Raw genomic sequence first — 17,215 nt, 5'->3', positions numbered from 1 at the left:
GATGCCAACGTGCTAAACACCTATTTTGAATTATTTAATGAAAGTGACAGTGGGTAATTTGGTACAAAAAAAACATTTCACCCTAATCAGATCAATTAATACCAAACCAACATTTGGAAAAATGACTTAATACAATTACACTGTAAAAGCTGCGTGAATGCTTTAAGTCTTCACAGACCCAGTCTCCACGTGGGACTAGTTCTGAAAACAATACAAATAAGTCAAATTTAGGTTTTAAAGAAAAATGTAAACAGAAAATACCATGAAGTGTATTTACCAGTCAGATTAATACAAAAAAAAACAGACCTGTGAGACATGAGAAGTGGAGTTCCTCCTCCCGAAGTTCTCATGCTCTTCATACGCTCCTCCCATCCCTTAGTGGGTCGTGTCAGCCTAGATGGGTCTCTGACTATGTGACCGTCCACCTGTGCCAGGAATAGGACAATTAAAAAAAAGTAACTCACTAAACACAGTGTATAGACATGTTAGTTCTGTTTGTATCGGCATTGCTCACTTTGTCCTTCAGCTTCGCCATGATCCTCTCCAGACGCTCTCCGTCCTCCTTTTGCCTCAGCAGCTTTTCCTGACGCTTGGTCTGCACTCGCTCGAGATCCTACAGTGAATAAAACAAAATGCAAATGTGCTAGGGTGTGACCATGAACAAAACAAGTGGTATAAAAGGGGTTGCATGTAGAAAGAGGCCCACAAATACATTTAACAAATGCTCACCCATCATGCCATTTTCAATACTTTGTGTCCTATCCTGGTTGTCACTGTCAACACATATACAATGAAGACAACCAACCATTCACACTCACAGAAAAAAGGTTCCCATGTTCAAAATATTAAAGTATTGGGGTTGTCAAAACTACACATCCCATGATCCCAGAATGTCAGGATAAACTGTCAAGTACCCTTTTAATCGAGGACTGGATGTCTTTTGTTGTCTGCTTTCTTTTCCTTGTCCGCCTGAGGTTTCCCTCTTCTCCTCTCTCTCCTTGCAGTTGCTCGCGGGGCTTCGACTTGGCCTCCTGCTGACGACAATGCACTTGTTGGTCAAATTAAGCGTTACACAGACTGTCAAGCTTCATCGTGAGTTTTCCGCTCATTCCGCACCTTGGCCATTCCATTTTTGTGGCCCTCCTCTGGTCGTTTCTGCTCCTCTGCCTGCACCTCTTTGCTTCTCTTGACCTCCTTCCTCACCTCCAGTCGCCGAGCAGACTTCTTCTCCTCACTTCTAAAAAGTAACATAACAATCTCAAATGAACATTTTGCTTTTCTGTTTGCACTTTTACTCTCTTGCTTTTTCTCCTGGCACCGTGCGTCTTTCTTCCTCCTCTCAACTTCTTCCACTTCCACCTCTTTCTGCAAATGCGTTTTGCGTGCCAATTCCTTCTTGTTCCTCCACCTTTGGATGGCCTGCACATGATAAGCACTATGTGGGATCTTTCACGCTTGTCTGCATTCTCATCACATGTAAGAGTCCAACATTCAAATCATAAAAAGAGTTCATCCAGCTAGGCAATATATAGTGATGAATATTTTTTAAAATGTTCTATTAAATAGTATCAATTGAAGATTAATACTTTTATTCAGGGTTATTGTCCATTTTGGAGTCACATTTGTTCATTACCTCTCTCTTCTTTTCTTGGAGGTAGATCAGCTCTTGGTACCAGCGCTCATGTTCCTCAATCTCCTCCTGACTTTTACCGGGTAGATACAGTTTCGCTTCTTTCCTGAAGCCCGCCCGCCCGCCGCGCTTCGTCCATGCCTGTCAATCAAGCAGATGATTCATCCACGATGCAATTGAATTTTCAAAAAGGTGCCTAAGCCGGGACGTATCGTACCTTGAGGAAGGCCTGGTGATCAAACTCCTCCCAACCGCCGCAGACGCCTCCCGTCTTTTGAAGGAAAGCTTCCAGAGCTCGGACCTCGGAAGGGAGGTCTTGGTCCAAGGCTTTGCTCTGCTGCCAAGACAACACACGACTTCAACATAATTACACAGAGAAGAGAACGAGGAAGAGGAGGAGATGTGAACCTTAACAGTTGAAGCAGCAGAGACTTTAGAGTTTGACTTTCTGGGCTGACTCCAATTTTCAACCTTCCTCTCATAGGCTTCCATCTCCAGTGAGCACGTCCTCTCCTCTTTTAACAATTCTCCGAAGCTACAAGAAAAGCAGAGAACAGTCCAATTGAATTACTTCTGTACACTGCATATATTTTCAGTGTTATCTCCAAAGTGGAATACATAATAGTCCATGATGCTCGTTGACTTTCACTTTTTGTTCTCATGTCAGGACAATTTTCCTCACGGGAACTAAGACGAGTTATCCCGGTTCAAAATGCTTCATCATCTGTACATGAGTCATTCCTAACATGCTTACTAAATTATATACACATATAATGTGCAAGGCCACTAAGAAAAACCTAAATATAATAACATTAGTCATTTTTTTATACACACTAAGAATGAGATTTGCTGCTGGCTCACATGATAATTTAAACGGTACCACTTTTGTGGCATTTTAAATTTGGACATTCTCCTGCAATATTTTACAAAATCGGTGTGTGGAAAGTGTTTTTACCACATGCTCTGCTCCTCTTTCAAATTGTTGATTGAAAATTCCACCTCAGACATGCTCTCCTTCAGCTTCTCAATCACTGCGAAATAAACAACTGTTACTCTATTGATCTTTAAAAAAAAAAAAATTAAAAAAAATGCGAAAACTGTTACAAAGGGTTACAATACTATTATATGAACGTTTTTGCAAATAAGGCCTCTGTCTGTTTTTTGACGAACAGCACTCTCCTGCTGGTGTATTTTACTGTTTGTCATGATGGTACATGGGGAGACAAATATTTTTCTATCACAGAATGGATTTTGTTCAACTTTGGAGATCCCAATCTGTTACTAAAAAGTTAAATGGTGTGACTTACACTCTGTACTTGGTGTCATGTTTATTAATTGTTGCTGGAACTCTTTGACGCCATCTTTAATCTTAGCCAGCTGCTTTCGCAGTTGCGTTTCTGAAGGAGGAAACAAGAAAACTAAATAAAGAGAAACACGATAAAGTCCAACAAACCGGAATGAACAGAATTACAATGACGAATCCGAGGGCATGTTTATGTGGTAATATGAACAAACTATGACCCACTATGTGCACTTCTCTGTTTAACCAGTGTTTTCTCATACTCGTCCAGCTCTGTTGCCATGTCAGACCATCCATTTTTCTTACACTCGACACTCAACGACCTGTCTTTTTCCAACCTGTTAACCCTGGGAATAAAGTTAAAAACAACGAGTCAAATTATTATTCTTGGGGATAAAGTCACAAGAATAACAAATTATTACACAGTTTCAAATAAACTGTAACATTTCATTTGAATTTCATTTGTTATTTCATTCAACTTACAGCCTCCTGGTGCTTTGGGCTTCCTTGAGAAACTGGGTGGCTTTCAGTCTGAACTCTTTCTGTTCCTCACTGTCCCGATCAGCAGGAGAATCAACCTGTGCCATGCAATAATGTGCATCTTTGTAAATTTTTAATTTTACTTAGTCTTGAGAGGAAATGTAAATATGTTCTTACTATCATAGCTTACAACTAACAAATAAAATCCCTCAATAAAGTATGACATAATGTTATTTATTTTAAAATATAAATTACACAGGACTTCCGCTTCTGAGATTAATTTCACGACATGAATCGGTAAGAATTCTCCTTTCTAACTCGATCTCAAGTGCTGAATAAATGAACATATTCAAAGTATTCTGATTTAATGCATTGCACTACTCAAATAGTCAGAACAGAAAATCACAATATAGAAACACATTTTATGTCTATTTAGCTAGGTATGGCTTTAAATCAAAGTGCTAGGTATGGCAGCGACATAAATTAATTTTCTTTTTATGGCAGTGACGTCATGATTCAGTAACATAAGAATCGTGACGTCATAAAAGCGACAGCGAAACACAAGCAACTTCAAAAACAACACAATATTTTATTCTACCCCATAACTATGACATACAGTTAAAAAATTACTAATACTAGCTACCCGTATTTTTCGAAAAAGTAAGTTGAAAAGTGGCACGTTTTGGTCTCATTTAACCTTTAACATTAACCACACCACCTCGCTGGCTTCGACATTTTGCTATGTACGCGCCGTGTATAAATTACAAAACCCGAAAATAATATGTCCTTCTGCTTTGCACTCACACTCAAACTGCGGCAAATAACTCTGTCTTTTAAGTTATGTATATTGTCTATTTTACCGTGATGGCTACCGAGGATTGTTGACGGGCGGTTGCTATGGCTGCCATGTTTGATTGAGGCATTTCGAAACAAACGGAAGCGTGCTTGGCGTAAAAGGAGACTGAGGCGTTATGTGCCTAAAATCCAGCAGGTGGCGCTGTAGTGCTTAGTAACGTAGGCCAACTCTTTAAGTGAGCTTCAAAATAATACAGTAACAATTGGATTTGATGTATTTTTAAATATTTCGTTTTCATATGATTTGATCATTTCTGCGACTATTTCTGTCAATGTGCAAAACAAAGCATAATATTATTGTGGTGATATTAAATTAATGATCCATAAGCAACAAACTACATCAAGTAATTAATTAAAGCCCTTGACAAAGACTTTCCTGTTGTATAATCATGTTGTAACTGTGTTGTGAAGTCTGTAAATCTAAAATGTAATTAAATCAACACTAGGATTCCTTTTGCAGCAACCTTTTGATGTATTAGGGCTAGCGGCTATAAAAAAGTCAGGTGACAGGCACAAAGAGTATAAATAGACAGCAGAATCCATTATTGGGGTGCGCATATGGAGGATGTGGTATCTCCCATGGGAGCTGTCTCGTTGCTGCAAATACCAGCCGCTTCTTTGGATGACTGTGATGCTTCCACTTCCTATCCATGTCGTTGGCTAAACCACCCTTGGAGAGTGCATAAACGTAGGCTGCTACTTTGCACACATCAACTGGCAAAGTGTCCTGACGCTTGGGGACAGGCACGTGCATGCAATGAGATATAAAAAGAGGCTAGAGCCAATGCCCTTTCTCTGTCTGAAGAAAGAGTGCCCTTCTTTCCGAGGCGTTTTTTTTTTTTTTAGTCTCCATATTTGCCATGTGGCTCCTGAATCAAGTTGGCTGTGTTCACGCCCACTACGGTGAAAAATGGCCTTTTTTCACACTGCGCCCGGTTGTACAAGTTTCCAAAAATACCTATACTTAATCTAGTCCACCACTGTGCAGATTTAAAGCACGCCTCAGGCCTGACTGAGATGATCTATTGAGTTGTGATGTTGCTCAACACAAGAACAATAACTTGTGCCAAATTCAATTCCAGTGTGAACCCAATGGCATCACAGCAATAGACTAAAAATCCCAGTTGACCTCCATTTGTTATGCACTACAGTGGATTGTAACCTCTGTTGAGTAGTACATAGTTGAGAGTATATATTAACACAAGGGAACTCTAAGGAGTCTAGCAATCATAAAGCTGGTTTGTTTTCAGCCAATCTTATGAATATTATATTAGTGAAAGTGATGTTGGGAAATGCCAGATGAGGTGTTTATTGTGAGCTGTCATTTGCAGCAGTGTCTTGATCGCTGGTGATGGACACCAGCAGCGGGCTGGAACATCCCACACAGTCTCTGTGGACATTGGATATGATCATGTGCCTTATGTGACAAGCTGTTTTTAACACTAACCAACTGCACTCCTCTCAGTATTAGGTTTTAAACATTGGGACAATCTAGTGGACAAATGCCGATAAGTAATTCATATTTTAAAAAAAAACAGAGTCAACGTTCATATATCCATTTTCTATGACGCGTTTCATCATTAAAGTCACGAGTGATCTGGAGTCTGTCCCAACTAACTTTGAGCGAGAGGCAGGGCACACTCTGGGCTGGTTCAGTCACTCGAAGGTTTTTTTCACACTGCACTTACCACAGCACCAAACCATTCATTGCATATGTGCTTCTGTAATGCAGCATTGCTATTAAATTGAGGGGGAAAAAAGCATTTTGGATTTTGACCTGCTTGTCATTCATTATATGTGGCTCAATTTAGCCATAGAGAAAACTGAAGAAACCTCTTTGATCGAAGCTGAAATGTTTTCAGCATCAAAGAAGTCAAGTGGCCTTTGAATCTAACATCCGTAGATAATCACGTTATTGAAGTCAAATCAATTCAGTAATGGAAACTTATTCTAGAGATAACGGAATCTATTAAGATGGGAAATTGGAAGGGCGTCGATAAAGTGAATGTAACGACACCCTCAGATTAAAGCGTGGATTTGTTTCTTCGTATCGCTGTAAGATCTTGAATATAATAAAGTTCAGAGGTACAGAAAGGTAAAGTACAGATATCCAGCAAAATACTTGACACTGGCTGCTCAGTTTTGGACGGGAGAGGGATTTCATCACCATGACGACTGGGGTGGAGCTAAGGCTTGTGACAAAAAATGGAGTCACCGTGACCAAGTTGGCAACTTTTCTGCTCTAGTTTGTGACTTTTACATGCCCCTAAGCAAGTCACTTTCAAACTAACGACTTGTAGCAATAAATCTAGTGACATTCCGTGGCGTTATTGGTGACTTCTGAAGACTCCTTCCAGAGCAGATGTTTAGCCTTTGGCTTCCAGACTGCAAACAAAAGGTCACCACTGACTAATGGAATCATAGAGAACTGGAATTTATGAATTAAGAGTGACGCAAGTCACGCATTACATAGGTAGCTGCGAAATTATGTCATTGAACGTGCTTCGTATTTTCAGCATCTGAGCTTGTTGCCTAGCTTAGCATCTTATTGTAGCTCAGTCGCTTTTGATTGGTGCCCACAATTACCGCCGACGCCCAACCATCTGCCACAAAGTTGAAAGGGGTGACTCATCAGGTCTACCTACGTTCCTCTTCGATGGGGTATTCCATCTTTTATCTGTCCGTCTATCACCATGTACCGTACACACCCACTTCAGCATTTCACTGCTGTGACTCACAGCCAAGGATGAAAGGTGTTGTGATAAAAGAGCAGTCACGGTGGAATGCACAGCTTGGCCTATATGACGACGAGCATCCATCGGTAGCCTTCTGCCGTTCGAATCCCTCACTTCATTTCACAGTAAATTTCCATTTGAACTTGGTTGCAAACCAAAACAGCAGCACATAAACAGTCCCTCAAAGGAATTGAAAACTGAAATGTTTCTGACCTGAAAGAAATTGGAGACCAATGCTTTTGTGTCCTGTCATTTTTTTTCTCCCCAACTTTCCAAGGCGAGATTTGGAGGGGGTCGTGTTATGTTCTCCTATAATGTGTCCCCGTGTTGAACTTAGAATTTATCGCGCCAGCTAATTCCCTGACTATTTATAAACGTCTTGTTTTGACAGCTGACTCAAAAGCAGAAGGTCTTGATCAAAGCATGCAATCACTCACACTCTCTCTCTGAATATGTACATAATATACACACGTGACTGGAAGGGCTGAGTTATCCGGCCATGGGTCGTGCTCCAGACAAAGTATCGGATTCATGGCGCATTGATTGGCATGTTAATTCTCTGCCCATCTATTTTAGCTCTTATGCAACAGGTCACGTTTTCCCCTCTGCGATCACTTTCTCCATGCCGAGTCCATCTCGGCTTCTTGTCTTGCACTCACCCAGCTAATTAGATAAATGCTCCTTTTTAGGAAAACGGTGACACATTTAGGCGTCCTCAATGCAATTTGGGACCGTTTTGGCCCAGTAATAAGGTTGATACATTGGAAAAGTAGATCAGGCAAAATACTCTCCAAATGTAATTGCATTAATATTACATTTAAAAAATTGTAACTAATATTTTCTTAATGGTATGTACATATATGAAAAAATAAGTGAATCAATTAAATGTGTGCAATAGATTATTATTAAAAAGATCATACTAAATACACAACAATGTGAATTAGAAAATATTGTTAAAATCGGCAAAAATAAACTATTAATGATACATTATATATACTGTAATAAATAAAACTAAATGGAATGCGAGATAGGATTTTTACATAGCACAATTGCTTAAATCATATTTCAATAGTTTTGGGAATGAAGAAAAAAAAAAACAATTTGTAGAACACACAGTTGTTTTTTTAAATGGATGGGTGAACAATTATACATTACTTTTTTAAACCAACACAATGAATTGGGTGTATAATATATTTGAATGCATTGAAATGCCAGGGAAATCGAATGTGGCCACGCCTTGGGAACCTCCAACACGCGAGTCAAGTCAACAACAGTATGCTTTTCACTTGCCTAAAATATCACCGGGTGGCTTCCTCGACTAGCCGATACGTTTCTTCGGGTTTCATAAGGGAAAGGCAACGTGCGAGACTCATCTCAGTGTGTGCGCGTATAATATCCCAAGCTATTAATACTTATTTGCTGCAACGTGTGAAAGGTGACACTACATGGTCTTTATGGTGCACAGTCACTGCTTGCTTCAGGAGTTTTCAGACTGTGGGTTGCGGGGCCTAGAATAAGTTCACAATAATAAGGATGCTCATTGTCATTTGCATGTATTTAATGCATTCATATCAATGAATAAATAAACCATTTATATTTTTTATTTATTATGCTATACTTTTGCTCAGCTGATAAAATATTTGAACGTCTTGACTATTTTCTTTTACATTGTCAAACAATTTGTGTGTTGATGCTAATTTTAATAAAGTATTCTAAACCATTTTGAACCACACTGAGATGCAGGTATGAAATGAATTTTGATAATTGATGATTTTTCATAAATGTAAAAAATTAAAAATTCCACAATCCACATTGTGGATGTGAAATGTTATAATAGTCCTAAACATCAGTTATTGACTATGCAAGTAACATTTGAATATCCTTAACTGTCCATCAAGTGTAAAAAGAAGTTCACAACTATATATTAAAAACCAGAAACTGTACTCACCCACAACTCGGACAATGGCGGCAGCTGTACAGAGGTGAAAGGTCACTGCTTGTGCTTTAGTCTTCACATGAAAACTAAAAGCCAAAGAAAAAGCACAGAGCACCTGTAGCATTCACCCTTAATATGCTAATGCGGCTTTAGAGGTTCCGCTATCATATATCTGTTGTGATGTTGTTGTAGCGATTCTCCTGGTGTGCTATATATACACACACAACGGATGTCACTTGGAGACAGGGAACAGAGTTCAGTGACTGAGTCCCAACAGGTACCCACCCACACGTGGCGGCCCAGCTTCATGTAGGGCACCTTCCCAACTGGGCATTATTCTCGACTAAATATAGACTAAGCTCTAGGCTGAGATCAGATCAGCTAGCAAAAGAAAGCAACAATGACACTTTAGTAACAGAAGGCTGAGGAACCTGATTTTGTGTGATAAATTGTGTGTTCAGTCAATTGAAGCGAATGAATGCTATCCCCCATAGTCACCTAAAGTTTTGATTCCACACCTACGCCAAGTCTACGTAGGTTATCTTCCAATAACACACATTTACGTCAGATAAGTCAGTCCGTTCACAGTTTACTGGCTATGAATCAGAGCCACGTGACCTCTTCCGAGGTTTATTTATATCACGGGTGTGGTTAACAAAGCCACGTGACGTAAAGATACACCAAAGGTTAATTTTCAAAAGTTATCGTGAGACTTTTAACGCAGGATATCAGCAGCCATTCCATTAGCCTCCGTGGCTCTTTTGGCTTGGAGGGTTAGCTGTTTAAATAAGCTGTAAATCACCAGCCTGTTCTTTCTGAGCTACTTCTAGGAGCCAAGTGGACCCACAGCACAAGTTTGTTGTGTGATGTTGAAAGGGCAAAGGTTTCTGTGGTTGAAAGTGTTTTCTGAGGTGGGATTTTCTGATCAAATGTCCTGTCAGCAAAAGCGTAAAAGCGCATTAGCTGATTAGCCTCATGCACTCGGCAATTTGTTGCAATGGGTGTGTGCACATATGCGTCAACAGCAGTGATTAAAGGACATACGTCAAAACGTTGAAATGAAGCAATTACAGAAGCTTCAAGCTCACAGACATCTGCCAAGGATTAAGCATTTGTCAGTGACATCCTCACTGCCATGATCTATTACAACAAAAATGTAAAGGAAAAAAAATAAAACCAAATAGTTGCAAGCATAGAAAAAAAAAAAAATCCCATTTTCAAAATATGGACATGTTTACACTTTTCATATTAAAGTCACTTTTTAAATGCGTTTTCAGGAACAGTTTTTAAAAGGATAAATGATCTTTGTCACATTTAGTTTTGAGATGTTCTCAAAATTAAATGTGATAATGATCAAAATTAAATGTGACAGATATTTTGTATTATTAATTTCTAAAATAATGAGACATTCTGTATTAAAATGAAAATGTATATTTTCAGATATTCTGATGTATTAGATAAAATGTCAACATTAAAATGGTTAGCTAATTTTCAACATTTATCTTTAAAACAAAACGCTCAGTGAATTTGAGAACAAATTAATCACTTTCATTATCAATTTAAAACATTTTCATTAATGGTATATTTGAGGTATTTTGGATTAGCTTGGGAAGTTGCATTTCAGTGAAAATCTGTTTGGACTGAGCATTTAAAATATGCTCTAAAAAATCCATTGTGTGGCCATGTGGGAATGTTTTGATAAAATATCTCCCAATCCAGGAAATTAAATCAACTATTTTGGATAGAGTTGCACACAATGACAAAAAAAGCAAAGACTGGGCCAAGTGCAACATAGGTTTATTGTCAAACTGATTCATTAAGATGCAATCAGGATTAACGTCTTAATCTCCGCTGTAAGTAAAGTGCTGATTCAGACCAAGTTGCCCCTGGGAGTCATCATACATTTTTTTCCCCCATTTCAAACTGTCCGGGGGAAGAAAAATTGGGGGATATCCACTGTGATATGAATTCCAACAAATGATGAAAAGCCCTTTTTTCTTATCTCTGCCATTCAAAAGCTTCACGTCTAATTAAAAAAAGCGAGAATGTGCAAACATGATCATTCGGAAAGCTTTAAGGTTGAGAAACGAAAAAAACAGCGGCGCCAGCCATCTTGGAACACTGCGGTCAAAAGATGGCCTTTTTGGGATCGGACAAAAGGGGAATCCCGACGGCAGTAATGAAGTAAACGCAAATGAGTTATATGCCACAGACGAGAGAATGAAAAACAGTCACTTCCCAACAGCCTAGCCTGTGCATAGAAGGAATTGAATAAAGCACTTATGGTGTTAGCGGACCCCGTAGCCAGCTTTGCCTTCTAAATGTAAAGCTTTTATTTTTTTTAAATGGCTTCTGCTGTAGAATCCACACCAGCTTTGTAGAAATGAAAAATATAAACACGATTGAGAACGTTGTTGGCAACTATGATGGGACGAGGAAGAAAAATCAAAGACCTGAAAAGTCCCAGCAAAAAACAGCATCTTTTGTTTTCGTTGCATGGAGAAAAATCTCTCAAGTCTTCTGGGATAATAAATAGCATTTGTGTAAATATGCCAAGTTTTTTTCCTGGAGCAAAAAAAAAAAAAATACAAATCCAAGTTGCTAATCCAATCTTGTTTATTCCATTGAGTTGGAGTTCAATTCGCCATTTTTGACTTCCAGTCATTATCTGTGGAGCAGCACGAAGGCCTCCAGTTTTTCCGGGATGTTCCCCTGGTAGTGGAGACTGTGCTTGACGATGACGCGGGCGGCCAGGCACTGAAGCGTGGTGTGGTTGATGGGCTGGACGACATTGCGCGCCAGCTCCTTTTCGTCCAGGAGCTCACAGGCCGTCTGCTGGAAGGTGTTGGTGCTGTCAAAGTGAGCGCCGCCTGACACCAGCAGGTTCATGATGTCGGCGTGGCCGTTGGACGCGGCGATGTGGAGTGGGCTGGCGAGCCAGAGCGGTGGTGGGTGGAGGAAAAAACGGTGGCATCACACACTAGGCTCGAAAAACTTTTTCCTCCCCACCGTTGAGCAATTGTCAAGCACAATTGAAGTCAAAAACATTTGTATTACTGACTACAATCATAATATCAAAAGGCTCTCTCTAGTGGTGTGCAGAAGAATTACTGAATTCAATGTTCAACTGTGCATAATGTTACATACAGTAGCTTTTTTTTTTTAAATGTATTAAATAAAGTATTACAATACGTTTGCATTTAATCATTAAAGTATGATTTTTAACTAAATAAAACAGATTGAAATTAAGTTCAGTTGAGACAAACCTGTTGTGGTCGTCATCTCGACTATCTACGTCGGCGCCGCACTCGAGCAGGATGGCGGTGACTGTGAGCGAGGGGAATTTGCAGACCGGGTAGCGGCCCACGCAGGTGGTGTTGCGGTCGGCGGCCAGGTGGAGCGGGCTGAAGCCGTTCTTGCCACGTGGCTGCAGCTTTAAAAACCTGATTGGGTTGAGAGGTACGAAAAATATTTTAAAAACTGTTTTTTGTGGTCGATTGTCCATCCATTTTCTCTCGCAGACTACGAGTCTGTGTACCTATAGATGGTCTCCTTCTTAAAGTGGTCCTGCTCCGTGGTGCACGGCACTTTTTCCAAGAGACAGATGAGATGCAGGATGATAGACAGCGCCTTGCTGAGCTGGGCAGGATCCAGCGGCAGCGAGCGCCTCTGGCCGACGGCGCGTTCGATCTCCAGCACGCTTTTGGACAGGATGCCCATCAGGTCTTTGAAGGAGACAGACGTGCCCAAGAGGCCCTTAGCGCGGTCCTGCAGCATGAAGGAGAAGAGCTCGGCAAACGACAGCAGGCTGGACGCTGTCATGGGGCTCAGGGGGTCCAGATTGCTCTGCTGCATGTCCAAGGCGTACTTCCACAAGTTGATACAGCGCTCAAAGTTGCCCGAGTCGGCGTACACGGCACCGCGGTACCGGATGTAGTAGGACGTGTCCGGGTGTTGCGGGCCCAGAATTCGCTCGCGGATGAGCAAGGCCTGCATGCGCATCTCGTCCGGGTCGGATATGAGCCCGTCTAGTTCCTCTGCGTTTGTCACCTGTGAAATGGAAATACAAGTCATTCAGAGTTGATCATTTTCGGAGTCTTAATGGAAATAAACAAACTGAAGGGGCGGGACCAAAGCTTTCCTTTCTGTCAATGCAATTTGCGAAATTTGATGACTGGTCACAAAATACTAAACTCAAATAGCTCCACGTGATAAGACTCCTCACTGTTGCGAAAGACCGTTTTAAAGACTCACCTCACGGGCATAGTCGTAAGCCATGATCCGCTGCTTGGGTTCGGGTTTATGGACCACGCAGTTGCTGTCTATGTATCTAAAATCCATGGCTTTTTTCCAGTATTTCAAAGCTCCCAGCAGGTCTCTCTTTTTATCCACAAAGGTGGCCCCCAGGAGCTCCAGTGCGTCGATGCGCTCCTTGTGGCTCGTCTAAGCAAGAGCGGAGAGTCAAATGTTTGTTTTCTGAAGTGGTAGCGAAGGCAAGAGCTACAAAGTCTTGGTTGGAGAGCCTCACCTGCTTGTGCGCGGTTAGGTAGTCAACAATGTTGGTGTGGCCCGTGACGCTGGCGGACAGCAGCGGCGTCATGCCGTAACCGTCCTGCTCCATGGACGCACGGTATTGCAGCAACATCCGCATAATCTCCAGACTGCCCGACTCGGCGCAGTCGTGAAGCGCAGTGTTACCTGAGAGAAGACCCCCAAAACAAAAAACGGTTGACCATTTGGTAGTGCTTAAAAATTCGAGGAGCACGAATAAAAATTGACATAAATAAATAGAGTGCCTTTCTCCTAATAGTAGTCTAATTCTGTACTGAATATGCTTCTCGTTCACAAGTGTCATGGCGGGAAATTCTCACCCCAACAGGAAATGGCAGAATTACTAGCTTTAACCTTAGACAGCGAGCCAGGTTTGCTTTTACATAGTAACCAGGTCGCGTCAACAGGTAAAACCTGGTGAGCCAGAGATTTAACACCGTGTGTTATTCTGAGCAAGTAGCAACACTGAGTGCCATCCTTATATTCAAATGGACGTTTGAATAAATTATGCCACGGGGCATAATGTACTCAATTTTTTTTGTACTTATTTTGCCTCGTTTTGCTCTGCAGTCTGTCTTGTTCTCAATTGCCTTTTTTGTTAAATGACGGTTAATAGATATGACATGCATTTTTTATTTCTTAAAATGGTTCATTTGATTATTTTTAAAAGCATATATTTGTTATTCAGTGTTTTATAAATATATATTTAGTTCCCGTATTAGGGCAGGGCCGGGCAAATCATTTTCCAAAGGCCCCACATGAGTTAATGGAACAGTTGCTTCTAGCAGAAATACTATCAAATGTCCTGCTTAGATTTGACCCACATGCCAAAGGTCCATTTAAGGTATTTTAGGACATCTCAGAATAAGAGAAAAAAAGAAAAAAACGGGGTGGGGAGGGTGTGTGATGTAACTTGTGTCCAGTGGACTGACTACAACAAAAATGTTAGTCAAGAGACGGCCGACTTTGAGCGAGTGCATTTGAGGATTAATGTCAACAAGCTTGTACCCGATTTAGGAGCTAGGGATGGTCTTGATTAAAGCAATGTCTGTGTGGTTAGTTGTGACCCCACCTCTTGAGGCCGACCCGATCTTGGGATAGATTGAGCATTCCGGCTTCAGAAGGGAGGACCAGTTCTTCCCGATAGTGTGACGAGTGTTAAATAGTTAACCACGCATTCATAAATCAAGTTACCGCTGTGGTTGCGTGCAATCTCTTTGTTTTGTTTACGCGGGATTATACGAAAATATCATCCCTAACGATTTATTAACATCACAATTGATTTTTCCCCCTCAACTATTTGTGTCATTTTTGTTTATCCAAACTTTGACAATTTCCAGGACGAGAGTAAACGTATGAAGTTCTTTAAGACACGCCCAGACTTGAAAATAACATAGTTTTGAGTCAACCTTGAATGACTCCAAGTGAGTCATGCAATTGCTTTTCCTGGTGTTGTATTTGTTGTTCCAGACTGCTACACCTGCATAATAGCAAAAGGCGCATACGTGAACAATTGTTTGTCAATGTGCCCTGAAATTGGCAGGCGACCAGTATAGGCTACACCCCGCTTCTCGCCCAAAGTCAGCCGGGCTAAGCTCCAGCTTACGCGCCACTTCAATGGAGGATAAGCGCTACAGAAAAAGGATAGCTGCATTGGGTTTTTCATGTCATGCGCAATCATTGTGCAGTTGTGGTTTGCGGAGTAGAATGGCACAGCTAAATGAGGTACCTCAAGAATATTGCCAACATGAGTGCAGTCGGGTTTGTCTCATTATACGTCCGTTAATTATCATATACCCGAGTGTTAACAAACAGAAAATGTGCCGATCACCTCACAGAAGCACTTTTTTTCCAGCCTTCCTCTACACTAGCTTTTTAATACAGTACACTGAGTAATTGTTCCTGGTATTTTGATTTGCCCATCCGTAGTAGTATGAGATGGACATTTGACTATTAATTGATTGTATATCAATTAATTGATGAATGTTCCATACAATAAGTATATTTCTAATCACAATATTGTACAGGGCATTGTTTGCGAGCTTCTACTCATCTTGCACAAGGAGGCACGCACGGTTACTGCTTTACTTACCTTTTTAATCACCTGTTTGATATTTATGGACTCATAAATACAAATTTTCAGTGCATTGTTTAACATTTATGGTCTTAATGTGTTCGTGAGTTTTTATAACGCTTGCAAATTTGTCCTCAACTGAGGCCCCCTTTATTATGGTACTTTTTTGGGGGTTTGGTTTGTGTGCTTCTCCTCATCGGCATTGAAAAACACGCTCAGTTACCGGCGCGGCTTACCTTTAACACTCTTCCTATTGACGTCGGCGCCTCTTTCCAGCAGGTACTGCGCTATCTCTTTGTGTCCCTTGTAGCAGGATATCATAAGGCAAGTGTGCCCGTGCCTGTTAGCCACCTCCAGGTCGGCCTTGTGCTCTACTAAGTACCTGACGATGTCCAAGTGGCCGTCGAAGCAAGCCGCCCGCAGCGGGGTCGAATTGGTCAGCGTCGTACTGTTGACGGAGGCACCGTGGCCAAGCAGCGACTGCACCACCTTCAGGTGGCCGGCGGCCGATGCGGCCCAGAGCGGCGGGGCACCCTCGATGGTCTCCCCGTCGAAGTTGACCGAGCCACCGACTTCAACGGGCGCCCGGCAACATTCGAGCAGGTACTCCACCAGGTCCAGGTGACCGTAGCGGGAGGCCATGAGGAGCGGCGTGGCGCCGTTTGTCTTCTCGCCCATTAACTTGCTCACTTCGCGTACATCTTTGTTCTCCAGGATCTTTTCGAGTAAGCGGAGCTTTCCGTCTCTGGCCGCGTTGAACACCGCCGTCTTTAAATCCATGTTTGGGGTAGAATCTCTTACGAACGAGAACGAAGAGGAGGGAGGATCCCCGGGGATCCCCGGTAAAGTTAAGTGGTAGAAGCGAGTCGCAGGGGAGTCCTTTTGTTTACGGTTCGACTCGCCGTAACTACTTGATCGTGTTTCCCTGCTTTAGAAGCCTAACGTTGGGGGATAGCCCACCTGGAACTTAAAAGTCCACAGCTCTATTTTTAACTCTTTGTCCGGGATCGACCAACTTCCTCCAACTAGCCAGCTAGCCCGATTAGCTTGGCCTAGCCTTCCTCCGGCTCCTTTCGTGGTATCTCGCTCAAACACTCACCCTGAGAAATACCTCCGCCACCTGGAAGCACGGGCTCCTTTCGAGTTACTTCCCATTCGTGTCATAGTCCCGAAACATTACTCATGTGACGTCGAATACGGAATTTCCCCGAGGGCCAGGAACGGAGGAAAGGGAAAATCCACCAGCAGCGCCACAACACCCTCCTAATTCAACCTTTGAGATGCAATGTCGACGTCATCCGCTGATTTAGTCGACGAAACTAAAACAAGCTGGCCGATAAGTAAGAAAAACCAAAATGGTCGTGAGTGACCCGCGAGGAGCTGGACAATGATCCCAGCACCGAGAAAAAGGGGGGTTGACGACGGTGAGGTAAACAGGGGAGGGCGGCTGTCCACCCACGGCTCCACCAAGTGATCACGACTCGGTTTGTGCCGAATAGCAGAGCAGAAACCAGCGCTCCCCCTTTTCTCCCCTTCGTCAGGTGATTGACGTGCCGTGCGTCCAATTGCAGCGTGGCAAACATGCCGGACGTAAGCCAATAGCGAAACAACAAATACTACGTACGGAAATAATTGAATAAAGTGTTCCGAATAA

The 17,215-nt window shown here is 41.9% G+C and overlaps 2 protein-coding genes across 5 annotated transcripts; both read right to left on the bottom strand.

The window, feature by feature from the left end:
* Positions 1–64: 64 nt before the first annotated feature.
* On the bottom strand, positions 65–4,333 carry LOC133153819 (coiled-coil domain-containing protein 112). 4 transcript variants are annotated; one of them, XM_061277998.1, is made up of 14 exons: positions 4,271–4,333; positions 3,414–3,508; positions 3,156–3,277; positions 2,938–3,027; positions 2,586–2,661; positions 2,039–2,165; positions 1,848–1,967; positions 1,634–1,771; positions 1,319–1,419; positions 1,117–1,237; positions 915–1,031; positions 515–613; positions 307–425; positions 65–201 (listed from the first exon to the last, which is right to left on the bottom strand). In XM_061277998.1, exons 1-14 carry the CDS (start codon positions 4,331–4,333, stop codon positions 171–173), a joined length of 1,419 nt encoding a protein of 472 aa, XP_061133982.1. In that variant the 3' UTR covers positions 65–170. The 4 variants fall into 4 exon arrangements, with proteins under 4 accessions (XP_061133982.1, XP_061133980.1, XP_061133981.1 ...); XM_061277996.1 differs by having other exon boundaries at positions 1,117–1,419; XM_061277997.1 differs by having other exon boundaries at positions 1,117–1,419; positions 1,848–1,964.
* Positions 4,334–10,716: 6,383 nt separating this feature from the next.
* On the bottom strand, positions 10,717–17,072 carry fem1c (fem-1 homolog c). Its single transcript, XM_061277995.1, has 6 exons — positions 15,798–17,072; positions 13,465–13,634; positions 13,191–13,379; positions 12,475–12,986; positions 12,203–12,379; positions 10,717–11,865 (listed from the first exon to the last, which is right to left on the bottom strand). Exons 1-6 carry the CDS (start codon positions 16,339–16,341, stop codon positions 11,601–11,603), a joined length of 1,857 nt encoding a protein of 618 aa, XP_061133979.1. The 5' UTR covers positions 16,342–17,072; the 3' UTR covers positions 10,717–11,600.
* Positions 17,073–17,215: the final 143 nt, after the last annotated feature.

This window comes from Syngnathus typhle, linkage group LG5 (genome assembly GCF_033458585.1).
Source record: "Syngnathus typhle isolate RoL2023-S1 ecotype Sweden linkage group LG5, RoL_Styp_1.0, whole genome shotgun sequence".
NCBI classification, from domain to species: domain Eukaryota; kingdom Metazoa; phylum Chordata; class Actinopteri; order Syngnathiformes; family Syngnathidae; genus Syngnathus; species Syngnathus typhle.
The sequence above is the reverse complement of the archived record's forward strand: the minus strand, read 5'-3'. Positions and strand labels throughout refer to the sequence as shown.